The 24,090-nt window shown below is 39.8% G+C and overlaps 1 protein-coding gene across 5 annotated transcripts; it reads left to right on the top strand.

Moving 5' to 3' along the window:
* The first annotated feature begins 16,983 nt into the window (after positions 1-16,983).
* On the top strand, positions 16,984-20,060 carry LOC103410606 (cyanogenic beta-glucosidase-like). 5 transcript variants are annotated; one of them, XM_029102201.2, is made up of 13 exons: positions 16,984-17,274; positions 17,365-17,434; positions 17,550-17,608; positions 17,682-17,757; positions 17,876-17,953; positions 18,046-18,133; positions 18,229-18,484; positions 18,597-18,712; positions 18,859-19,076; positions 19,159-19,190; positions 19,315-19,417; positions 19,520-19,628; positions 19,729-20,060. In XM_029102201.2, the coding sequence occupies exons 1-13, from the start codon at positions 17,107-17,109 to the stop codon at positions 19,922-19,924; spliced, it is 1,569 nt and encodes a 522-aa protein (XP_028958034.2). In that variant the 5' UTR covers positions 16,984-17,106; the 3' UTR covers positions 19,925-20,060. The 5 variants fall into 5 exon arrangements, with proteins under 5 accessions (XP_028958034.2, XP_028958035.2, XP_008347516.3 ...); XM_029102202.2 differs by having other exon boundaries at positions 18,091-18,133; XM_008349294.4 differs by having other exon boundaries at positions 16,985-17,274; positions 19,732-20,060.
* Positions 20,061-24,090: the final 4,030 nt, after the last annotated feature.

A 24,090-nucleotide genomic window follows, 5' to 3' on the forward strand; every position in this document is an offset into this window, starting at 1 on the left:
TGTTGTTGGATCTATTATAATATGTTTGGGAACATATATAAGTGAATAAATAAGAAGGAAAATTTTGGGCCCTTGTGGGTGTAAAACAAAAAATGTTTATGTTTACCCAAGTGTTTTTGTACAAGTTCAAGGGCATCTTGGGTTTTGTGAACAAAATTTGTTTATTTGGAGCAAGGTTTTGTGTTGAAGCTTTGTAGGTGAAGCTTTGGTGTTGAAGCTTTGTGGGTGAAGCTTTGGAGGTGAAGCTTTTCGGGTGAAGCTTGTTGGGTGAAGCTTTTTAGGTGAAGCTTTGTGGGTGAAGCTTTTTAGGTGAAGCTTTTCGGGTGAAGCTTTTTGGGTGAAGCTTTTTAGGTGAAGCTTTTCGGGTGAAGCTTTTTGGGTGAAGCTTTTTAGGTGAAGCTTTGATGGTGAAGCTTTTTGGGTGAAGCTTTTTAGGTGAAGCTTTTTGGGTGAAGCTTTTTAGGTGAAGCTTTGATGGTGAAGCTTTTTGGGTGAAGCTTTTTAGGTGAAGCTTTGATGGTGAAGCTTTTTGGGTGAAGCTTTTTAGGTGAAGCTTTGTGGGTGAAGCTTTGGAGGTGAAGCTTTTCGGGTGAAGCTTTTTGGATGAAGCTGTTTTTTTTTTTTTTTTTTTTTTTTTTTTTTTTTGGCGCTTGACACGGTCTTCATTTGCTTGTTTTGTAGTGACTGTGGAAGACAGATTGCTTTCTGATTGAGAAGGGTTCCGGCATCGCTTGCTATGAATGTAAAAGAGTGAGGGCTGAGTTGGCTAAATTACCTCTTTATTGAATTCATTGCCAAATGGCCTTCATTACATAGGATGCCGAACGGCTATAGCTCAACACTTGTACATCGTGAGTCTATTTGTAGTAGTACTTCAAGTGATCAGCGTTCCATGGATGGCCAAGGGTCTTGCCATCGGAGCTTCTAAGTGTGTAAGAGCCAGGGCGACTGATGCCAATGACTTCATACGGTCCATCCCAGTTTGGACTAAGTGTGCCTTCACTCGGGACTCTGTCGCAGAGTAATCTTTTCTTTAAGACCCAGTCTCCTATTTTGAAAGAACGAGGCTTGACCCTAGAGTCATAATAGTTGGAGATGCGCTGCTTGTAGGCGACATTCCTCAAGTGAGCTTGGTTTCTGTGTTCCTCGACTAAATCCAAGTTGAGGGTGAGTTGTTTGTCATTTTCACTTTGAATGTAGTTCTGGACTCGGAATGTTGCTTGCTCGAGCTCAACAGGGACAACCGCCTCTGTGCCAAAGGCAAGTGAGAATGGAGTTTCTCCTGTTGAAGTCCGATATGAAGTGCGATATGACCAAAGAACTTGGGGTACAAATTCTGGCCAACAGCCTTTAGCTTTGTCCAAGCTGGTTTTCAAAGTGCGCTTGATTATTTTGTTGATGGCCTCAACTTGTCCATTAGACTGGGGATGAGCTGGAGAGGCAAAGCATAAGTTGATGTTGAACTTAGAGCAGAACAACCTGAACTTGTTGTTGTCAAACTGTCGCCCATTGTCAGTGACTATCGCATTGGGAATGCCGAATCTACAAAGGATGTTCTTCCACACGAAGTCTTCTATCTTTGCCTCAGTAATGGTTGCCAAGGGTTCTACTTCGGCCCACTTTGTGAAGTAGTCCACTGCAACGACTGCGTAACAGACTTTGCCCTTCCCTGCCGGCATTGGGCCGATCAAATCAAGTCCCCACTGGGCGAAGGGCCAAGGGCTGATCATAGGAGTAAGAGGCTCTGGAGGGGAATGAGGAATAGCCGCATATCGTTGACATTTGTCACATGAGCGGGATACTTTGATGGCATCCTGGTGGAGTGTTGGCCAGTAATATCCTTGGCGAAAAGTCTTGTGTGCTAGGGACCGAGATCCAGCATGATCTCCACAGACTCCCTCATGTATTTCCCGAAGGACGATTTCCGCCTCGGCAGGCGTAAGACACCTTAAGTATGGCAGGCTAAAACCTCGCTTATAGAGTTGATCATTGATGATCAGGTAGCGGGTAGACTTGTATCGAATTTGCTTAGCCTGGACTTTATCATTTGGGAGGGTGCCATGAGCAAGGAAATTATAGATCGGGGTGATCCAACTATCCCCCTGTTGTAAGTTGCATACTTCTGCGGCCATGGTGCTTGGTGTTGCCAACAGTTCGACATGAATTTTTCTTCCAATCTTGTCTTCCACAGCTGAGGCGAGGCGAGCCAGGGCGTCTGCATGACTGTTTGCCGCTCGAGGAACTTGGGTGATCTGGTAGTGGAAGTGCTTGAGCAAAAGTTGTGTTTGCGCAAGATATGCTGCCATGGAGCTGTCCTTAGCATCAAAGTTGTTGGTAACCTGGTTGACCACTAATTGGGAGTCACTGAAAATATCAATTTGTTTAACCCCGAGGTGTTTGGCCAAACGTAATCCTGCTAGAAGGGCTTCATACTCGGCCTCATTGTTTGATGCCTTGAATTTGAAACGAAGAGCATACTCCATTGCTACTTTGTCGGGCGTAGTCAAGACTAGTCCCGCTCCACAGCCCTGTTGGTTGGATGAGCCATCAACATACAGACTCCATGCTGAGGTCGTTGATTATACTTTCTAAGCTTCCGATGGTAATGAAGCTACTGCTTCAGGTGTTGAAGCAATGTCAACAGGATATGTGAAGTCGGCGATGAAATCTGCTACTGCTTGGCCCTTCTCAGCTGGCTTTGGTTGGTAGGAGATGTCAAACTCACCCAACGCTATTGCCCATTTGATCATTCGCCCTGAAGTGTCAGGACTTTGGAGTATCTGTCGAAGAGGATAATTGGTAAGCACGATGATGGAGTGCGCTTGGAAGTAAGGGCGGAGTTTTCGAGCAGACATGACCAATGCCAGAGCCAATTTCTCAATGTTAGAGTACCGTGTCTCCGCATCTTGTAAGGCTTTGCTAGCGTAGTAGACAGGTCGCTCAATATTCCCATCCTTTCGAATGAGAACGGAACTTACGGCTGAAGCTGATACCGATAGGTAGATAATGAGAATGTCTCCTACCTCGGGCTTGGAGAGTAGAGGGGCTTTACTCATGTACTCCTTGAGGTTTTTGAATGCCTCGGCACATTCATCAGTCCATGTAATGTACTTCCTACTTCCCTTAAGTGCTTTAAAAAAGGGAGCACATTTGTCTGTGGCCTTAGAAATGAACCTGGTTAAGGCTGCCACCTTGCCAGTAAGGCTCTGGATGTCCTTTGAAGTTACCGGTTCCTTCATGTCGAGGATTGCTTTGATCTTCTCGGGATTAGCTTCAATGCCTCGTTGGCTAATCATGAAACCTAAGAATTTGCCAGAGCCTACGCCGAAGGCACATTTGTTGGGGTTTAACCTCATTTGATACCTCTTCAAAATAGTGAAAGTTTCATATAGGTTGGTGATGTGTTGGTCAGCATGTTTGCTCTTGACTAACATATCATCAACGTAAACTTCCATGCTCTTCCCAATCTGCTCGGCGAACATTGAGTTGACTAGTCTCTGATAAGTCGCTCCTGCATTCTTTAGGCCGAAAGGCATGACTTTGTAGCAATATAGTCCTCTGTCGGTAGTGAAGGCTGTGTGTTCTTGATCCGAAGGGTTCATGAGGATTTGGTTGTATCCTGAGTAAGCATCCATGAAGCTCAGGAGTTCACACCCGGCCGTAGAGTCTATAAGTCTGTCAATAAGAGGAAGAGGGAAGCTATCTTTCGGACACCCTTTGTTTAGGTCGGTGTAGTCAACACACATTCTCCACAAGACCTTTTGAAGCAAAAGACTTTCTTTGGTCGGATTTTTCTTAACAAGGACCACATTTGCTACCCATGTCGGGTAATTGACTTCGCGGACAAAGCTTATGCCTTTGAGTTTTTCAACTTCTGTTTTCATTGCCTCGTATCGTTCAGCGTCATAAGATCTTCGCTTCTGTCTCACCGGCTTGATCTTGGGGTCAATACTCAAACGATGACAGATGACATCGGGAGAGATGCCTGGCATGTCCTCGTATGACCAGGCGAAGACTTCAGTGTTCTCTTTCAAAAAAGATATCAATGCTAACCGAAGGGGTGGTGACAATGTGGTGCCAATCTTCACCATGCGATCTGGATAATCTCTTGAGATAGGTACCTTCTCCAACTCTTCAGCAGGTTGGGCTTGCTGGGTGAAAGAGTCATCTCGAGGATCATCGGGTTGATTGTTGCTATCAGGAAGATCCAAGTTCGCTTCATCTAGGCTGGTCTTTGTGACTTGGTCATGTACAGACAGGGTTTCCTTAGGTCCGGGCAAGTGTTGTTGCTTAACTGAAGTGTTGTAACATGATCGTGCACTAAGCTGATCTCCTCTGATGTAGTCGTTGCCATGGGGGGTTGGAAATTTCATCAACAGCATATGCGTGGATACCATAGCCTTGAGATCATTGATGCCTGTGCGCCCAAAGATGACATTGTATGCCGTTGGGCAGTCAACCACTAGGAAGTTAGTGGTAATGGTAGCCGTGTAAGGGCCTGTACCAATAGTAAAGGGTAAATGTATGCTCCCTAAAGGTTGCACGATATCACCGGAGAAGCTTATCAGAGGAGAAATCGAGCGATCGAGCAAGTGTTCAACTACACTGAGTGCCCTGAAAGCTTCGGCAAACATGATATTGACCGAAGCCCCTGTGTCTACGAGGATTCGTCTAACATCAAAGTTGGCTATGTGAGCCTCCACGATCAATGGGTCGTTATGAGGGTAGATGATGCCTCTTTCTTCCTCAGGGTAGAAACATATCGGATCCCAGTTAGGCTTTTGATACTTCCCTCCCCTAATGTCTTCCACGTGAAACACTTGGTGACCAGGCCTCAGAATTCGTTCACTGTTTTTCATGGCCCTATTGGAAGATTCAGATATGGGTGTGCCGCCGCTTATGGAATATATGACATTCACCTGGCGTTGGTTACGGTTATCCCTTTGAGGGTGAAGGAGGAATTGATCAATTTTTCCTTCTCGTGCCAAAGCTTCAATACGATCACGGAGGATGATACATTTCTCGCTATCATGGCCGTTATGCTCATGGTAGCAACAAAACATGCCCGCGTTATTCGGGGGCGTGTAATCTGGGTGCCTCGGCTTTGGCTTTGGTATCAGGTGAGCTATGCTGGGGTAAATGGCCGCGCATGTGGCATTCAAGGGCGTGTATGTCTCATACCTTGGGGTAGGGGGTATCTTGACGCGGGTTTGACCCACTGCATTGACTGCCTGGGGGCGAGCGTTATTGTGGCGATACCCTTGGTTATCGGGATAGTGTCCCTTACTCTTTTTACTGAAATGAGAGTGGTGAGGATGGAAATCCTTCCTCTTGCCTTGAAATTGATATGTCTGTTGATTCGGCGAAGCATTATGCAAGGCATGGGGAGGTGCCACTGCTGTTTGGAAAGTCGAGGTCTTCTCATTTAGGTGAGTCTGGCTTCCACCTCCCACTTGTTGATAAAGGATGGTTGTAGGGGGTTTCTCCTGATATGTCTTTGCCTCGGCGGAGGCATGGTTATAAGCCTGCGCCATCACCTCAGAGTAAGTCTTCCAAGTATTGGCATTGATCATGTATTTAAAGAAACAATCACGTAGGCCTGCCGTGAAGGCTTTGAGGGCAGTCTTGTCGTCTGCCTCGGCACACCGGGAGTATTCATGGCTGAAGCGGCCAGCATACATACGTAATGACTCGTCTGGCTTCTGGCGGATAGTGTACAGGTCATCTGCAGAGTGCAAGCGATCGGTTTGGAAAATGTGTTGGGAAACAAATAGTTTCCTCAATTCCTCAAATGAGTCTACCGTCTCAGGTGTAAGACGACAATACCAATTTAGAGCTCCGCCAGAGAGGGTGGAGGGGAAGAGAAGACATCGCTCTTCGTCGGTGTGCATCCGGTATGCCATGGTGGACTCAAAGAGGTTAAGGTGCTCAATCGGGTCCTCTTTCCCAGTATAAAGTTGCAAGCCAAGCTTCTGCTTTGTCTTTGCTTGAAGGGGGGTGTTGAGGATCCTCCTTGTAAGAGGGCCAGGCCTGGGTTGGTTCCAGTCAGGTATTTCAGCCTGACGTTCAGCCTTCAACTTGTTTACTTCCTCAAGAAGTTGTAGGACAAGGGGGTCCTGAGCGGAGTTATGTGCCACTGGAGCTTTCTTTCGTAAATCTCCATCTCCTCTTGGAATTAGGAAGGTTTGATCAAGGGCATGTGATTTTTCCCTGGACTCGCTGTACTGGCTTCCAGGGTATGTCTGTCGGAACACCTCTGAGTCCCCTGTACCCTCATGTCTCTCTAGGACTTGTTGCCCATTCCCCAAGTTGGTGGCCGGCTCGGGCCGTGGCAGGGGACCGAGTCTCTCAGAAATCCTTGGGTCATTGATCTTTGAGCTTATATGGATGGAATTCTCTCGACGTTGCTTCAGGAAATCCCGACAATCGCGAAAGACGGCTTTCGATCCTTCTGCCCCTTCAGCAAAGAGGTGTCTCCCTCCGCTTCTCATGGTTCGGGTCGAAGCAACTGGGTTAAGAGAAGCCTCATGTTGATTATCAAATCGAGGGGTAATTTGTTCCCTATCAGGGATATCTATGTCGAATGCATGTGACCCTCCATGTTGGAGGGCACCCAGTTGATGGTTGACTTCCACGGGGGCAACAAGCTCGCGTGTCTGAGCTTGCCTAGCTTCGTGAAGTGTCTCGAAGAGCTTCTCATATTGCTCCTGGAGGACCTCATTCCTCATTGCTATCTTGTTGTTCTGAGCTTCCAACTCATCGACTTTAGCTTGAAGAAGAACTCGTTTTCCTTCCTTCTTTCGTTGTTTCGCACTATGTGCAAGGGGGGTGTCATTCTGTGTGCTGTGGCTTCCTTCGCTTCCCATGCTGGAGAGGGATGCCTGATCAAAAGAAAGTGTACGAATGATAGAAACCAGCTTGACACAGCTGAAGAGAGTAGGAATAAGTGTCGTTTCCCACAGACGGCGCCAAATGTTGATGCACAAAATCAGCGAAGACTTTGGTACAACAGAAAGTGTTAGGTTTTATGACCTTCGCTTGGTTGCTTCGGTCACTAGTGAGGATAAGTACGTAAATGAATAGAGACAGAGAAGCAAACACAGGATGTACGTGGTTCACCCAGATTGGCTACGTCCACGGAGTAGAGGAGTTCTTATTAGTAGTGAAGGGCTTACACAAGTACAAAGGATCAAGCTCTCAATTTAGTGAGTTCTTGTGAATGATTTAACACAAAATGGCATTAGGCAATATTGTGGGGGAATGACCCCTATTTATAGAAAAACTTGTAGCTTTGTCACATTGACATGTGTCATGTTATGATTGGTTCTTGATGTTGACACGTGCTGCGCTCTGATTGGCTTCTAATCTTGACACGTGTCGAGTAGTGATTGGCCTCCTGGTCGGAGGGGAACTCTTCTGGGTCCTTGACAGTATAGCGTTGGCCGGTGCTCGGTAGTTTCGGGATTGGTCAAGTATGGTACAAACAGTTTCTATATTTATTGATGAATCGACGGAGATGCCTGCACCTCTAGATTTCTAGGGCATGTAAATACTTAATTGGATTTAAGAAAACTCACCGACTACTAAACACTTAATTAATTTAAAGTTTAAACAAGCAATGATCTTGTCTTGACTTTCCGTTTCTTGTTATGGTGAAGTAGACTTTTAAGACTATTCATGCAATCTTTAAGGCTCACCAGCCTCACCTCACATGATAGTCTCGTTTCATCTTTTGTTCTTTTATTTTTGTTTAAACATTAAACCAATACATTAATTACAACAGACTCCTTAAGGAGATTTTCATTTAGAGCAACTCCACCCTTGTGGATTGCTCGGGGGACAGGCGAGAGAAGAAGGGCCCGAGGCCCTGTGGATTTGCTCCAGCGTGAAGGAGCCCAAGCAGAGGGCCTGTGAAGAGTTGACATCCCGAGAGCCCGAGCTCCAGGCCTTTTTTTAATTTTTTTTCTGTCAGGCGCGTGCACCCCACTCGAGCGTGGGGGCGCGTCGCCCGACAACTTTTCAGAAAAAACATAAGCCTTTTTAGACTTCAAAGTTACCGTTGGGAAGCCACGTGGCTTCCCACGGTCCGTTAGATCTCAACGGCTATTTAACTTGGACCGTTCGATCTTATCAGTAAAAAAAAATCTTAATTAATATCAACCGTTCGATCTGAGATCAACGGTCGATATGAATATGCTTTATAAATAAATAAAAAAACGAAAAAATAGTTTTAAAATTAAGAAAAGTTACCGTTGTGACACGTGGCACAATCTGGAGTGTTGGAATTCAATTTTTTTAAATCCAACGGCAGAGATTAATTATTTGAATAAAATATTTAAAAAAATTGTAAAAATATCTTAAATTAAAAAAAAAAATGTTTCTACTTTTCTATAAATACCTTCTCATTATCATCTACCTTACACCAATTATCTTGAGCAAATGGGTGGGAGTAGAACTAAAGAATCGATATCTAGTCGTTGGAAATTACTTAGCCAATCGTTTACTATTTGGAGAGACGCCTTGGCACAAGCTAGTAGTAATATTCGAAGTGGGGAAAATGACACGTGGCGCAACGAGAACGATTTAAAATATCTTATCCGAGATTACAAATAAATTTATTTAGTATTATTTTGTAAAAACAAAAAATTAATAAATATTTTATTGCCTATTGCTAAGGCTATTCAAGTGCAAGGGTGGAGATGCAAAAGGCAGTTACTGTTCATTATGGTAGTTACTGTTCACATGGTGGATTAAATAGTGGATTGCCTGAGGGGAGGGCTCCAAGGGTGGAGTTGTTCTTAAAAGAAGAAGAAAAAAAAATGTATTAGTTGGGGAGCGAACTTCAACGATCTAAACGGTTTCTTTTTCAAGTTGCACTTCATAGATCATTCTTGCAAAATTTTAGCCAAATCGAAAATATTGAGGCATCTAATTGAGTTAAAAATTTGACGAACACTATGTTCTAAGAAACATTGAAATTTCATTGTAAACAATTAAATGGAGAAATCGTTTCATCTTTTGTATAGATGATCTATGATTCGAGACTTACAAAATAGCCAATTTGGATTGTTGCAGTTTGATGTAATGTAAGCCTCACAACTAATCCCTATTTTTCGAAAAAAAAAAAAGAATAAGAATCCCTTGTTGGAAGTCAGGCTCTCAGCTTGTCTCTCTGAAAATTTTACAAAGAATCTGTAATTATAATCTTCACGTAAAGTTTTATACAGGCTGGATACATGTCAAAATTAAAAAGATATGTTTTGTAGAAGAGTGAATGAAATTCATGACAGTGATCAAGATTATACAACCATATATATTTCCTCGTAATGAGAAGGATAATGTTGATGCATTCACGAATTCTAAGTGAAGGTATATATGATAAACAACATTTAAACAAATTAACTGTTGTGACATATGTTCTTATCAATATGTGATTGTGTAAATCCTAAGTAGAGATAAAATAGGAATCCTTTAGGATCTAGAAGATCTTTCCTAATATACTTTGTATTACTTGGAGAGCAAGTTTCTCTCCTCCTAATTACTATAAATAAAGGCACAAGGACTGGGGAATTAACAAACAATTCCTCAAGTCTATTCTCCAATCTCTCTTCTTCTCTTTGCTGCACATCTCTGTAAAATATAGGCCACAACACGTTATCAGCACGCTCTTCACGCTGTGCTTAGAAGAATTTAAAGAGAATTTATTCGTCTACAATCAGGGGAGTATTACGTTTCAATTATTTTTAATTGATTAAATCTTGATTTTATTGCATTCATATATTGTTATTGATTCAATTTATTTTTCTTCTTATGTTGAACGTGATACAAGCTTGAAGATGAAAGCCGAAATTGAAGAAATAATTTTTCTGCATCAAACCAGTTCATTCATATCATCACGCAATCAGGTTCTTCCAAAACAACGGTTTTTAACTCGATATTTTTGAAGCCCTGATTGCATGAACATTCACCATGATGCATGACCCAACTTTACGTTTAACGTATTTTAGATTCTACATAAATTGTGTATGCCTCATAACCAAAATTGCTACAATTATGTGAATTTGATATTTTTCATGAATTGAATCTTACATATGTACATGCATTGAAACTATTATTTGCATATGCATCAAAGTAAATACGTGATTCATTGAAATATATATACAATTGAATTATTTATGAATATAATTGAATTGAAAAAAAAAAATTTGGAAACGGGAAAATTAGGGTTCTTCGAACCCATGCCTTTGCATTATGCAAAAGCCGCAAGAACCCTAGGGTTCCCTCCCCGTGACCCCAACAATACTGGGCTCACACGAGCCCACTATAGATTGCAAAGCACTGGAGCAAAACCCTTGCTCCATCTGAAAAACGCCTTCGGCATCAAACCCTAACACAAGGTGCCGCTCGAAGTCGGCCACGGCTTCAACGCCGTTATTGCTGGGCAATCACACCTGCAGTTGTGATTGGGACCTCGCCATTGTCGAAGACGATGGGTTTTTTTTTTCTTCAGAAACCCGATGAACATCGACGGGTTCTTTGAACCCCAATCGTTCTCAGACCTCTGACGTTGAAACCAAAGTTTCCGTCTACAACTCGGGTTCCCCAGTTGAACCCCCAAGCTTTGCATTGCCATAGACCCCGAGGACAGTCGCCAGAAGCGACACCGGCGTTCCCCCGGTTCGAATTTGACACCCAGCGACGCTGGGTTGTTTTGGTTTTCTTCAACCCGAGCCCTATTGGGCTCCAGTTCCTCGGCCCGTGTGAAAAGAAAAAAACATTTTTTTGGCCTGCCAGCAGCAGCCCAACCCATTCCCCGTGAGCCTGCAGCTCACCCGTGACCCCCCTTAGTTATTTCTCTCCTGCCCGTGGGCCTGCAGCCCCGCCAGAGACTAAACCTAGCCCAATTTTGGGCTTAGGTCACATGGCAAGATTTATATATAGCCACTCGAGGACTTATTTTGGGCCACAAATTTTATTTGCCTAATTATTTTAGGCCCAATGGGTTATATATTTTTTCACCCACATTTTAATTTGGCCCGAAGTCCAAATAAATTAATTCAATTATAATTATAAACCTGAAGTTATATCTTTGTATATCCTTGTTGTATATTTGCTTGCATATATATATATATATATATGTGTGTGTGTGTTTGTCTGCAGATATTATGAACTTAAAATTCATACTTCTGAACCCCAAGTTTCGGAAAAGTGCCATATGAACCTGAAGTTTCTTAATGCGCAACACTCATGTTGAGACCCGAAGTTCTCCATGCTTAAATCCGTTTAAACCAAACCATGTCTTAGAACCTGAATGTTCTAAATTTGTTGTTTATGGAAATTTTATTTCCTAAAACACCAATCACATTCTTGTTTCCTCCATTCAGCGTATTGTCGAACCGTAACAAGTTCGATTTCACTGATTTGGAAGTTTCGAATAGTAAACTACTTTATGTGGATACAAGACGTGAATAAGCATCCGCCATGATCCTTATTCGAAGAATTATGCCTGAAGCATATCCAATGGAAGTACCTCCCTGCTGAGGACTCCATGACTCTTCAAATCCGTTATGGACTGTTTCAAATCATGCAAAGATGAATTTTTGCCTGAAGCAAAACATGATTGAAACTGTTACGTCCATGAATAGGTACAATTCTCGTAGTCCATTTGTGAGACTCATTTTGCTCCACCTAATACATTTGGAAGAGCGAAATTTGACATGGACGGCCTATTGGCCGAACCCCATTGTTTTTTTTGGTTTATTTTGTGAATAATTTATTTTGTTCTCGGATTTAAGATTAGTGTTTGGATGTCACCATTATTCTCGAATAAAAGAGTTAATTAACGAAGATTACCACATGTGACTACAATTAACTCATGCTTAGGTATGTTTTGTGGGGAAGTTAGCTGTCTGGTTCTATGCTAACTTCATACCTAATCATCCCCCGACAACCTTTCAGGCTTATCCAACCTGATTGTGGGGCATGGCACTGCCCTATATTGTCCAATGGTATTAACTTTACCATAAAGGGAAGCCTTATACTCACTTCGTTCCGGAAGAAAGCATTTTTGAGCTTTAAGGATATTCGAGAGTATTATTACCATATTGAAACCAATGTAGAAAAATGGAGTAAAATTCCTTGGCATATTACCATTTTGCACTTCTTACGAATATAGTTAAATGCATATTCTAGAGAAGATGGAACGCTTAACGAATGGATTACATCCATTCAAGTCCACTATGTGGCCGGCCAGAAGCCCGCGATTCCTAAGGAATTTTCGCTATGGATGTACGTTTGGGATATCTAGGATGATTCGTGATGCGCCGTTTTGGGCATCCTTTTACCAGAAGTAAAGAAATCATACCTGGACATGTATTATACCTTAGCACCCTCCATCTTTTTACAAAGGATTCAAATGGGACATTTGTGGATAGATTCAACCACCCTACAGACCATTTAAATATTCTATAGTATTGGTTGATGCTTCTACACGTTTGTCACACGTGTGGTTGTTGTCCACAAGTTGCATTCTCCACACTGGTAGCTCAGATTAACAAGCTCAGGGCTCACCATCCTGATTATCTGATCAAATTTATTTGATTGGATAAGTTGGAGAATTTACATCGACATTTACATCGAACAATTTAAATCTCGATGGATATTGCATGTCGGTTGGGTTTTTTGAAAGTTGAACATCCAGTCCCATGTTTATACCCAGAACGACCCAGCAGAAGTATTCATTAAACGCCTTCAAATGATTGCGTGGTCGACTGGTCATACGTACCACAGTTCCCGACCTCTGCTTGGGGCCATGCAATATTGCAAGCAACCATGTTGGTCTGCCTGAGGCCCGTCACGACCCAACCTTATAAAGCGCGTGTCAATTGGTTACCAGATACGAACCCGACATATCGCATCTGCGCGTCTTTGGTTGTGCGGTCTATGTGCCATTTTGCGCCGCCCTTACGTACACAAAAACAAAGGGGTCCTCAGGGAAGGATGGAAATCTATGTCGGTTATGATTCTCCTTTAATATTCGTTACTAAATAACCTTTGACAGGCGATCTCTTTACCGCTCGTTTTGCGGATTATCACTTTTATGAGACAGTCTTCCCGTCGTTAGGGGGAGATAAGAACGTCACCGTTCCTAAAGAACGACGCGAATTATCGTGGACGTCCCCACTATGTCTCATATCGATCCCAATCTAGATCGTTAGAGTTTAACCAGACACTTCCTCTGATCTAGTAAAAGTGACGAGATCACATATACCAGCTGCAAATGTGCCTGCAAAGATGTGTACCAAATGTACTTCGGACCTTTGTCCTGAAAGTAGGAAAGCCACAATTGTGGCCGACCCTCGTACATTGACGGCTAGCCAATCAATCTATCTTATGCCAGAAGCATGGTAGATCACTCGGTTCGAGGATTCACCTCCCCAAAAGAGGAGGAACGTGGCACGAATGAATCCGCCCCTCGATCGCTGTCTCAGACCTTTTCATCTCATGAGATTAAATCCGGATAACTCCCGAGACCTGAAGTTCTTGGTCCAGTATACTAGTTTGGATGAGATATGGAATTGGAATGAGATTATCATAAATGATGTTTCATTTATATGGTACCGACATAAATGAAAAGTGACGATAACGAATCGCGTTCCGTTGATTAATATCAACGTAGAACTGATTGGTCAACTAAAAGAATCAATCTATGACGAATGAGATGAATGAAATAGTGCAATATGACGCCTTGTGGCGCAAGGTTTCTCTCATACGCCATGTGATTGATCGCAGCATTACAAACGTGGTTGTAGTATCTCTGGGATCGTGATATGAACCTACATGGAGTTTCCAAAGGACTTACATGTACTGATTCAAATAGTTCTAGACCACAAGAACATCCTCTTGATTCTCAAGCGGCCTTCACTTTACGGATGCAGAACTATCCGGGCAGATGTGGTATACCCGTCTAAGTGAATATTTGATCAGTTAGGGATATATGCCCCTGCGTGTATAAAATCCGAAATTGCTAAAGTTGAGAAAATTAACTCACATATCGGACTATAAGATGAACGATCTTGGGAGAACTTGACATTACCTCGACCTGAAGTTTCGAGCTAGTTTTGATAGTATTCTGGTTCACCACTCAAACTAGACCCAGAAGGTGTTACGTCTGAGTATATCCTGATCATCTGTATGCTAGATGCAAATGAGACCTTTACGGAGGGTATGGAGCATAAGGTTCCATATTGGAACGTGAGGCAGCCATATCTAAGTACCATTGGCGTTTGTTGTACTTAGCTCAAACGCACTAGATCAGACATCTTATGTGCTGATAATCTTTTGGCATAAAGCAGCACTGCGCCTAACACGCCACCACCAAATTTGGTGTTAAAGACGTTTTTCTGTTACTACGGATTTGGGCTTATTCCCTATGCATCTCAGAATAGACCACACCCCCTTGATCTTCGGAATGATGCCTACCTTGTGGGATTCGCTGAATCAGACCATTTGTCTGACCGCACAAGGTACGTTCCCGCATGGTTATGTCTTTACCATTAAGGAACACCGCAATATCTTGGAGGTTAATTAGATAGACCTTTTGTTGCGAAATCTTTTTGAATCGTTCCAAGACTCACTATGTCTCATCACGTGAGAGATATGGTCGAGAATTCTTGTTGAGCATATTCAAAAATCCTTGCGATTTTCATCCATTGTTGAGTCCCAACAACGATCCATGAATACAACGCTGTATGTATCGACCAGATCATGATACATCCAAAAAGTCAACACCAAGCATATTGTATCTACATCAGCATGAGCATCAGAAGATTGAAGTCAAGCAGTCCAATCCCAGACAACCTTACCAACATCTACACAAAGTCACTACCAAAGTCTACCTTCCAGAAGCTTGTCCAATGAATTGGTATGCGTAACTTTCTCATTTGCAATGCTTGTAGTTTCATTTGGAAGTTTTGTCAAACTCAGGGGGAGTATCTAGAAGTATACTCACTTGATCTTAATGTACTCTTTTTCCCTACGATTAGGAGCATTTTTCCCACTGGGTTTTTGCTACCTAACTAGGTTTTAACGAGGCACCCATCCTGGGCTGATCATACCCTTGTGAGCTCTTCTACTTGCGTCCAGAAGACGTATAGTTTTGACTTAATGCAACTTCTCACTTTTCTCCTTAGCCTATGGGCTTTTCTCCCACCTTGGGTTTTGCCATAGTAAGGTTTTGTGAGTTTTACCACTCCTGCATTCTTCCGTCTTTTGAGACTCGCATTCGCTACTTGTGCCGACTAAACGAGACGATTTCATCCACTACTTCTACATTTGCCTGAAGATCTGATGCGCCATCTACTTGAGTATTTGCACACTCAAGGGGGAGTGTTGTGACATATGTTCTTATCAATATGTGATTATGTAAATCCTAAGTAGAGATAAAATAGGAATCCTTTGGGATCTAGAAGATCTTTCCTAATATACTTTGTATTACTTGGAGAGCAAGTTTCTCTCCTCCTAATTACTATAAATAAAGGCACAAGGACTGGGGAATTAACAAACAATTCCTCAAGTCTATTCTCCAATCTCTCTTATTCTCTTTGCTGCACATCTCTGTAAAATATAGGCCACAACATTAACTACTTTTTAATAGTGTTTCAAAAATTAAAAAATGTCTTGAATTCGAATGTCTGTTGAATATAAAACTTCAAAGAAACATAATTGAAGAGTGTGGATGTAAATTTCTCCATTCTTGTTCTTGGACAAAATTGCACCTACAAAATAAATAACACCTTAGGTCAAGGTCAAAAGCCTCGTCCATGATGAATTGGGAGGGCTTTGACTGAAGAACCTCCGATGCCAAAGTTAGAATTTTGAGGGAATATTGTTTGAAGAATTTAGAGAATTTAGCAAGAAGATTTAACTTGGGTTTTTGGAGAAAATAGAGTGATATTTATAGGGGTGTGGCCGGCCACTTGGGTGGTTTTTTGAGTGTGATTCACAATTTATTAGCTAATTAATATAATCTGAAATTAATGATTTGGGGGTTACCTTGTGGAGAAGATTTGATGAGGATAGATGAAATAGGTTTTGAATAATTACCTATTTTAAGCACTTTTGACCTTGATTGAATCATGATTGTCCACTGCTCGTGTGTAGGAGTTTCGGTATGTACTTGAGAATAATTTTGTCATTTTTATCCTGCAATCCACGTGTCGTCTTCATATTTTTCTCGGTTAATTTTTGCTCTACAAACAGCATCAAAACCAACAAATTAAACGTTGTCTGGATGCCATTTTCTAGCAACAGTTCAAAACGAGTGGCGCCTGCATTTGCTTTTGCTTCATGCGGAAGGGACCTCTGCACTGCTCCAATATCGGCAGCTGCCCACTGACCTGGTCCTCCATGCATCCCTCGCCATCTAAATTTGTCGCTACCTCAATGTGTCGGAACAACCTCAAGTTGCACCAGCTAACCACAACATGGAGAAACTCATGACGAGAGATTAATAAAAAAGTTAAGACAAAAATTTGAAAGAATAATCAGAGTAGCTGCAGTTTTTTTTTTTTTTCATTAAGCGTAACATATTTAATTCACTTTGTAATATACAAGAAAAGTGAATCATTTTCGTGTGAGTAAAACGCACTATTTTGACCAACTGATCTAACACATACATGCGATTAAGAAATATAGCATTTGGTAAAAAGTATGAGTATTGTTAAAGATTCTGTAAGCTTATATATTATGCAAATGAGGGTTTCAGATCCTAAATTACTATCCTACTTGTATTCATCAGTCTCACCACGATTAACCCAATGACTTATAATTAGATATTTTTAGTTATTTTCTCTCTTTAATTCTTTGAATTTGATCTATTTAGCAAAAAAGACATAAAGACACAAATTCACTAACTTAAAACAGATTTTACGCATAATTGACCGGTTCTAATTGCAATTAAAAGGCCAGAGGCCTGACTTTCCTTTTTCTCCAACAGCTTTAATGATATGTATGAGAGTCATGCTTTTTTCCCTCAACAGTTCCACTGTATATATAATTAAAGGCCAATTCAGACTTTAGAAAAATGCAAATTAAATTTTAAACGTTATGGCAAAATGCACCCTCCTTTTAGGCCTCTTACTTGTTCTTGGTTGTGCATTGAAAAGTAGTGGAAAATCCGTCAAGGCAAAGAACATTGATGAATCATCTGCCTCGCTCAACCGGAGCAGTTTTCCCAAGGGTTTCGTGTTCGGGACAGCTTCATCGGCTTACCAGGTATACCTCTAATTAAACTGTTTATCTTTTAAGATTCTAATTAGATATGCTTACCCTTAATTAATGTATATTTATGCGTGTGAATTTAAGTATGAAGGTGCTGCAAATGAAGGTGGTAGGGGACCAAGTATATGGGATACATACATGCACAACCATCCAGGTCTCTCTTCTGTTCTATTAATTCATGTCTGATCAATTTGTAACAAAGTCATCACTTAATTAAAAATAAAACTGAAAAGGGACATTTTTTGCATGTTTTTATGAAAAAAAATCAGAACGGATAACTGACCGTAGCACTGGAGATGTGGCCGTTGATGAATATCATCGCTATAAGGTACATGCTTTCTTCTAAATATTATGCCATATATTCTGATTGGATTTTCTAATTAATTAATTTTTTGTTACAGGAAGATGTTCAGATTATGAAAGACATTGGCCTTGATGCTTACAGATTCTCGATCTCATGGTCTAGACTGTTGCCAGGTAATTAGACTATTAATATAATGATTTTTTACAATCAGGAAATTAGGAGATTACATACTTTTATTATTGTAATTGTTGTCTGACTCTTTCTATGAACAATCAATTTGTATTCGATCAGATGGAAAGCTAAGTGGGGGTGTGAACTACGAAGGAATCAAATATTACAAGAACCTCATCAACGAGCTTCTAGCCAATGGTAATGCAATGCATTTCCTATGAAAAAGGGTTTAAACTAATTAGTGTATGTATTTAGTTTTGCTATATATTATTAGTTGTTAAAAACTGCAGGTCTAAAGCCCTTTCTCACAATCTTTCATTGGGATTTTCCTCAAGGGTTGGAGGATGACTACGGTGGTTTCTTAAGTCCTAAAGTTGTGTAAGTGAAAATGGTATATGAATTTTCCAGTGTGTAGGATTAAGTTCTATGTTCTGATTCCAATTTTTCTGATTTTCTTGTATAATATACTGTAGGGATGATTTTCAGGACTACGCTGAGCTTTGCTTCAGAGAATTTGGTGACAAAGTTAAGCATTGGATCACGTTGAACGAACCATTAAGCGTAAGCAAGAATGGTTATACAACCGGGAAGTATGCACCAGGCCGATGTTCTGACTGGTTAAAATTAAATTGCCTCGGTGGAGATTCTGGGACTGAGCCATATTTGGTGACACACCACCAACTTCTAGCTCATGCAGCAGCCGTAAAGTTATATAGAGAAAAATATCAGGTCTTGTACTTACAATTTTTGAGTTACCACCACTAATTATACTTAAGTTTAATTTTTGTGTGGTTATATTCAAATAACAATCAAATGTTGAACATGCATGCATAATGCACAGAAATCACAAAAGGGAGTGATAGGGATAACGTTGAACTCAGATTGGTATGTTCCAGTGACTGAAGAAAGGAACGACAAAGATGCAGCTAAAAGAGCTTTGGATTTTTCATATGGATGGTATGTGTGTGTGTGTGTGTGTGTGTTACAGGCAGGATATTAGATGGATATTGCAGATTAAGGAATCATTACTAATTTGATTAAACTGATCTCATATATGTGTTTAAGTTAAAAGTAATATTTGAAATCTTCGATTTGATATTTAGGTTTATGGACCCGTTGGTGAAGGGTCACTATCCACACAGCATGCAAGCTCTTGTTGAAAATCGATTGCCGAAGTTCACTAAAGAGCAATCCGCGATGCTAAAAGGTTCTTATGATTTTATTGGACTAAATTACTACTCAGGAACTTATGCAGCTAATGTTCCTCATCAAAATGATGCAAAACCAAACTACAAGACAGACGCTCTCGTTAATCAATCAGGTGAGCAGAAATAACTAACAAGTTTTCTTCTTAATTTGCTCTACATATACTTACAAGGTTTTGGAACATGATGTTGTGGCAGTCGAGTATAATGGCGTTCCTATCGGTCCACTGGTACGTTGCATTTTCCTTTCTATTGGATAAATGGAGATGGGTGAACTTCGTAACTGGTTCAACATTTGAAAGAGATATATCATTAGACTAACATTCTCGTAACGTGTTTTAAATGGTTTGGCAGGGAGCTTCTGACTGGCTCCATGTTTACCCGAGAGGAATTCGAGATTTATTGGTTTACACAAAGCGAAAGTATCAGAATCCACTTATTTACATCACAGAAAATGGTAATTACAGCATCAAATATCAACATATGTTCACATTTCTATATTTTTAGGCCATCTCATTTGTTAAACATATTATATAACCTAATCTCTTTCATGTTGTAGGATATGACGACCCCAATGATCCGAACATACCTATTGAGGAATCCCTTGCTGATAAGAAAAGAATCGACTATCTCGATCGCCATATCCATTATATTCATAGAGCGATCGAGTAAGTAGCTAAGTGCATAGCCTAAGGAAAGCATGACTTCTTCTCACTCATTTGATCAATAATTTTACTAATCCGATTGTATTTGATTCGGTTTTTTAAGCAGGGACGGTGTTAACGTGATGGGATACTTCATATGGTCATTGTTCGACAACATGGAATGGAATACCGGATACACTGTTAGGTTCGGCATCAACTATATCGACTTCAAAGATGGATTGAAAAGACATCCTAAAGACTCAGCGAAGTGGTTAAAGAAGTTTCTTAAAACAGAAAACCATGAGGATTTGCAAACGTAATTAAATTTGGTATCCACCATATCCTGCGGTACTAGTACTGTATATTTAATTTCATCTGCATCTTATTCCTGTATGTTCTGCAATGAAAGTGAACGAAGGCTTGAATTTTGCTAATAATAAGAGTAAATTGTAGTAATGGTCACTCAACTTATGTTGGAATAACCATTTATATAATTAGGGTCCCTCAACTCATCAAAGTGTGTAATTATGGTCCTTTTCGTCAACTACGTCAAATTTTTTGTCAAAACGAGTTATGTTGGAAGGACCATTGCTACAATTGGGTAAAGTTAAAGGACCATTTCTCCAGTTGAATGAAAGTTGAGGGACCAATGGTAATGGATTTTTAGTTGAGGGACTATAGCTACACGTTTTGATGAGTTGAGGGACAAATGGTAATGAATTTTTAGTTGAGAGACCATTGCTCTAATTGAGTTAAAGTTAAGAAATCATAGCTACAATTTACTCTAATAATAAATGATAGAGATACCTAGCCTGCTACTACCAACCAGTTTGTTACATCTCATTTTGGCCCAAGAAGGCTTGAATTTTGGGCTCCAAAAAAGTAGAATTTGGCCCGACTCCTGACTTGCAATTGACAATGCAGAGGTCCAATACGATTTTATCTACTGTTTCAAAAATATCCACCTAGAGCCGCCTAGGCCCACCCTAGATGCTAGGCGGCTAGCCATCATCCCGACTAATTTCGAGACGTTTGAAAATTAAGAAATTGCGCATAAACCTGCCTAGGTGTTTGCCTAGACCGCTTAGGCACCCGCCTAAGTCGTGGCTCTCATTTAGACATAAACTAGATAACTTTCATTTCGCATTTTATTTGTATCAATAAATTGTTCAAAAGACTTGTTGAATACTTTGATGAACAAACAATTTATGCTTGTTCCCCATGTTTTCTTTGTGTTCAAATGCTTAATAATCTATATGTCATTTTATTTTGCAGTTTATGTATCCCAATGATATTATATATTTTTAAGTATAAGCACACACTTATTTATATGATATATAATAAATTTACTTAAATCTGCCTAGTCCATCTAGGCACTACGCCCTAGCCTGCCGCCCGACTAGCGCCTAGCATTTTCTAGAACCTTGCTTTTATATAATGTACAAGAAATGATTTTTATGTCTCTTTTATTTTAGTTTTTTTTTTATTTGCGTTTCTTGACGGTTAGATGGTGATCGTACTATATATACTAGCATATGGGCACACACAAAGTGTGTAAGAAATTTTTTTATTTTTGTTTTTGAAATAGAAGGAGAGAGGGTTTTTTTTTTTTTTATTAGAGATATGTTAGGATTACATGTAGGTGAGGCCTTGAAAAAAAAAACAGCAAAATTTGGTTGTGTGAAATTACATTTATGCCTTATATTTCTTATTCATGTTCTGTTTTAATTAGAGGGTTAAACTGGTAATTTCATAGGGTTTTTGTCACATCCCAGCCGGGTTCCCACCACATCCTAGGCTCGACTCCACTGTAGCACTATATTTTCCGCTTTGGACCCCGACCACGCCATCATGGTTTTGTTTCTAGGAACTCAAACGAGAACTTCTTAGTGGGTCACCCATCCTGAGAATGCTCTCGCGCAAACTCGCTTAACTTCGAAGTTCCGATGGAACCTGAAGCCAGTTAGCTCTCAAAAGGCCTCGTGCTAGGTAGAGATGAGAATATACATATAAGGCTTACATGATCCTCTTCTCTGAACGATGTAGGATGTTACAGTTTTGGTTGACAATGAGTGTTTTATTAATTAGTAGAGAGAGAGAGAGAGAGAGAGAGAGAGAGAGAGAGAGAGATATATATATATATATATATATATATATATATATATATATATATTCACATGAATTATATTTGACAGTTAGATGGCTAAATTTTTTTTTGATAGTTAGATAATAATCTTTATTAATTAATAAAACCCTTTTTGTCAACCAAAAGAGGGTGAAAAGATTATTTAGTCTTCTATCACACAAAAAAAATGATGGGCAATAATGTAATTTCACAAGTTCAAATTTTACTTTTTTTTTTTTTGAAACCTCACCTACAGGTGATGTTAAAATACCTCTAATATTAAAAAAAAAAAAACCAACAACAAAAACCTCCCACTCCCCCCCCCCCACTCTCTCTCTCTCTCTCTCTCTCTCTCATTTTCTAAAAAAATGTGTTATACACACAAAATATGTAGGCAAATGCTAGTTATATTAAATACAATAAGTATTGTAGTCAGTTCCTTTTTTTTTTTATCTATTCAATTCAAACGAAAAAAATAAACAAGGGCCGGTGTGGAAAAGAAATCACATTTGCAATGTGAAATGAGCTTGGAAGAAATTAGGTTGAAGGTAATAAGTAGAATAGAACAAGATTACAAAGATAAAAAGAAAACCTAGTCTTATCCTTTAGAATAAAATAATCAATTAAATAAATTCCTTGATGGATTAGCCTAAATGTTAAGCGAGAGTGTAGAAAAATGGGTTAGGATTTGCTCCCCGCTAAACAAGAACAGATGAGAATTTCTACGAAATTCTTAGCCGACCAACAACGTTCAAAATAAAAAAAATAGTCAAATTAGTACAGAGGAGAATGTGTAGATAGATAATACGAGTGGTTAGATAAAAACAAAAAAAAAAAGATTAATAATAGCGTTGATGGCGAAAGTGACACTGGTTAGTGATAAGATGAAGAGACTTGGGTGGTACGACAATTACAACGTACTTAAGACGTTCAATGGATCACACCTGAAGCCAAAAATGTATAGGTCGATCAATATGGACAAGAGAAGAAGTAACATGGAAAGGTCCAAAAGCATTTTCGATATATAACAAGAGATATATGATTCATATGATTTGATCAACCCTATATTATTCATTTGGACAAAACCAACATGATATGAAAAAAAAAAAAAAAGTTTTATGAATTTTTGAGATAAATGATAAACACAACCTCCTTTAGCTTCTCACATATCTGTTTTAATCTTTCATTTGGCTAAAAGAGTGAAAATCACCTCTCATGTTTTAACGTATATAGAGCACATGAGTTTTTGCATATACGAGCATAGTTACATTGACTATAGTGCACATATTACATTTTATGCCCTTAAGCTCTAAAATCTCTATCTATAGATTAGATTAGATTCTAGTAGAATATCATATTAAAGAAAATTAAAAAACTGTTTATATTAGCATAGTGTTGTAAACGAATGTTCTATTGTTAGAAAAAGTTTAATACAAAATGTTCAAAGATTTTCACTCTCAGCACTTTTTTTTTTTTTTTTAACTTTGTGCCACTCCTGATAATTTTGATCATTAATTTTACTTGTATTGTTCAATTTAACGGCTAACTAAAAGAGGTGTGTACATATGAGGTCAGAAAGGTTGTGTTAAAATGATTCTCTTTATGAAAATGCAAGTGCACAATAGTGTGACAATTCACCATATAATAGTACTATGTTATCGGTCTTTCTAACTATTCAACAGTAATTCTGATGAACAAGGACGTCGGCAAAGAAACAATTTAGATTGATTGTTCGAAACCATAACACCAAAACGAAGAAAATACATATTCTTTAGTTTTGTAAGAGGGGGATAAAGAAGCTAGAGACTTCTTGTTCTTTATGGTCAAAAGTTCAAACAAATTGTTGGCGCAAATTCTGTTTGGGCTTTGAAATCGAGATTAATTTGATTGAAAAACAAGAAGAAAACATTACACGTCAAAGATAGAAAAAGCAGAGCACCAGACGTGTTGATTTGCTCTAAAATTAATCAATAAAAGCAAAGAAGAAAGAAAAGTAGATAATCATGCTTGGATGCATGCATGCACACTGACTAATGACAGATACCACATGAAAACAAAACCATGCAGTCAAATTCTCGAAGATGCACGAGAGAGAGCGGCACCCCAAAAGTTACAAGTCGATATCGTACGTTCATTTTATTTTTCTCCCCCCTTTTTTGCATTGTTTTGTGGTTGAGCAAGGAAAGAGGAGGGTTTTGATTTTTCAAGTTTGAAGAGAGAAAGCATGGGATTGATTGGGAGGGAGGGAGTATATAGTTGTTTATGAAGAAACTTCACATGAGTTGCGTGTGTCGGACTCCAAGGTAAAGAATATGTGAAATCAGATTCAAATATGACACTATCATATTTATCAACTCTTTC

The sequence above is a fragment of the Malus domestica genome, chromosome 05, assembly GCF_042453785.1.
Source record: "Malus domestica chromosome 05, GDT2T_hap1".
In the NCBI taxonomy this organism is placed as follows: Eukaryota; Viridiplantae; Streptophyta; class Magnoliopsida; order Rosales; family Rosaceae; genus Malus; species Malus domestica.

Coding starts and splice junctions, on each gene's coding strand:
- LOC103410606 (XM_029102201.2), top strand. CDS start 17,107: ATGGCAAAATGCACCCTCCTTTTAGGCCTCTTACTTGTTCTTGGTTGT. Junction 17,609..17,681: donor ATGAATATCATCGCTATAAG/GTACATGCTTTC, acceptor TTTTTGTTACAG/GAAGATGTTCAGATTATGAA. Junction 17,954..18,045: donor CAACGAGCTTCTAGCCAATG/GTAATGCAATGC, acceptor TAAAAACTGCAG/GTCTAAAGCCCTTTCTCACA.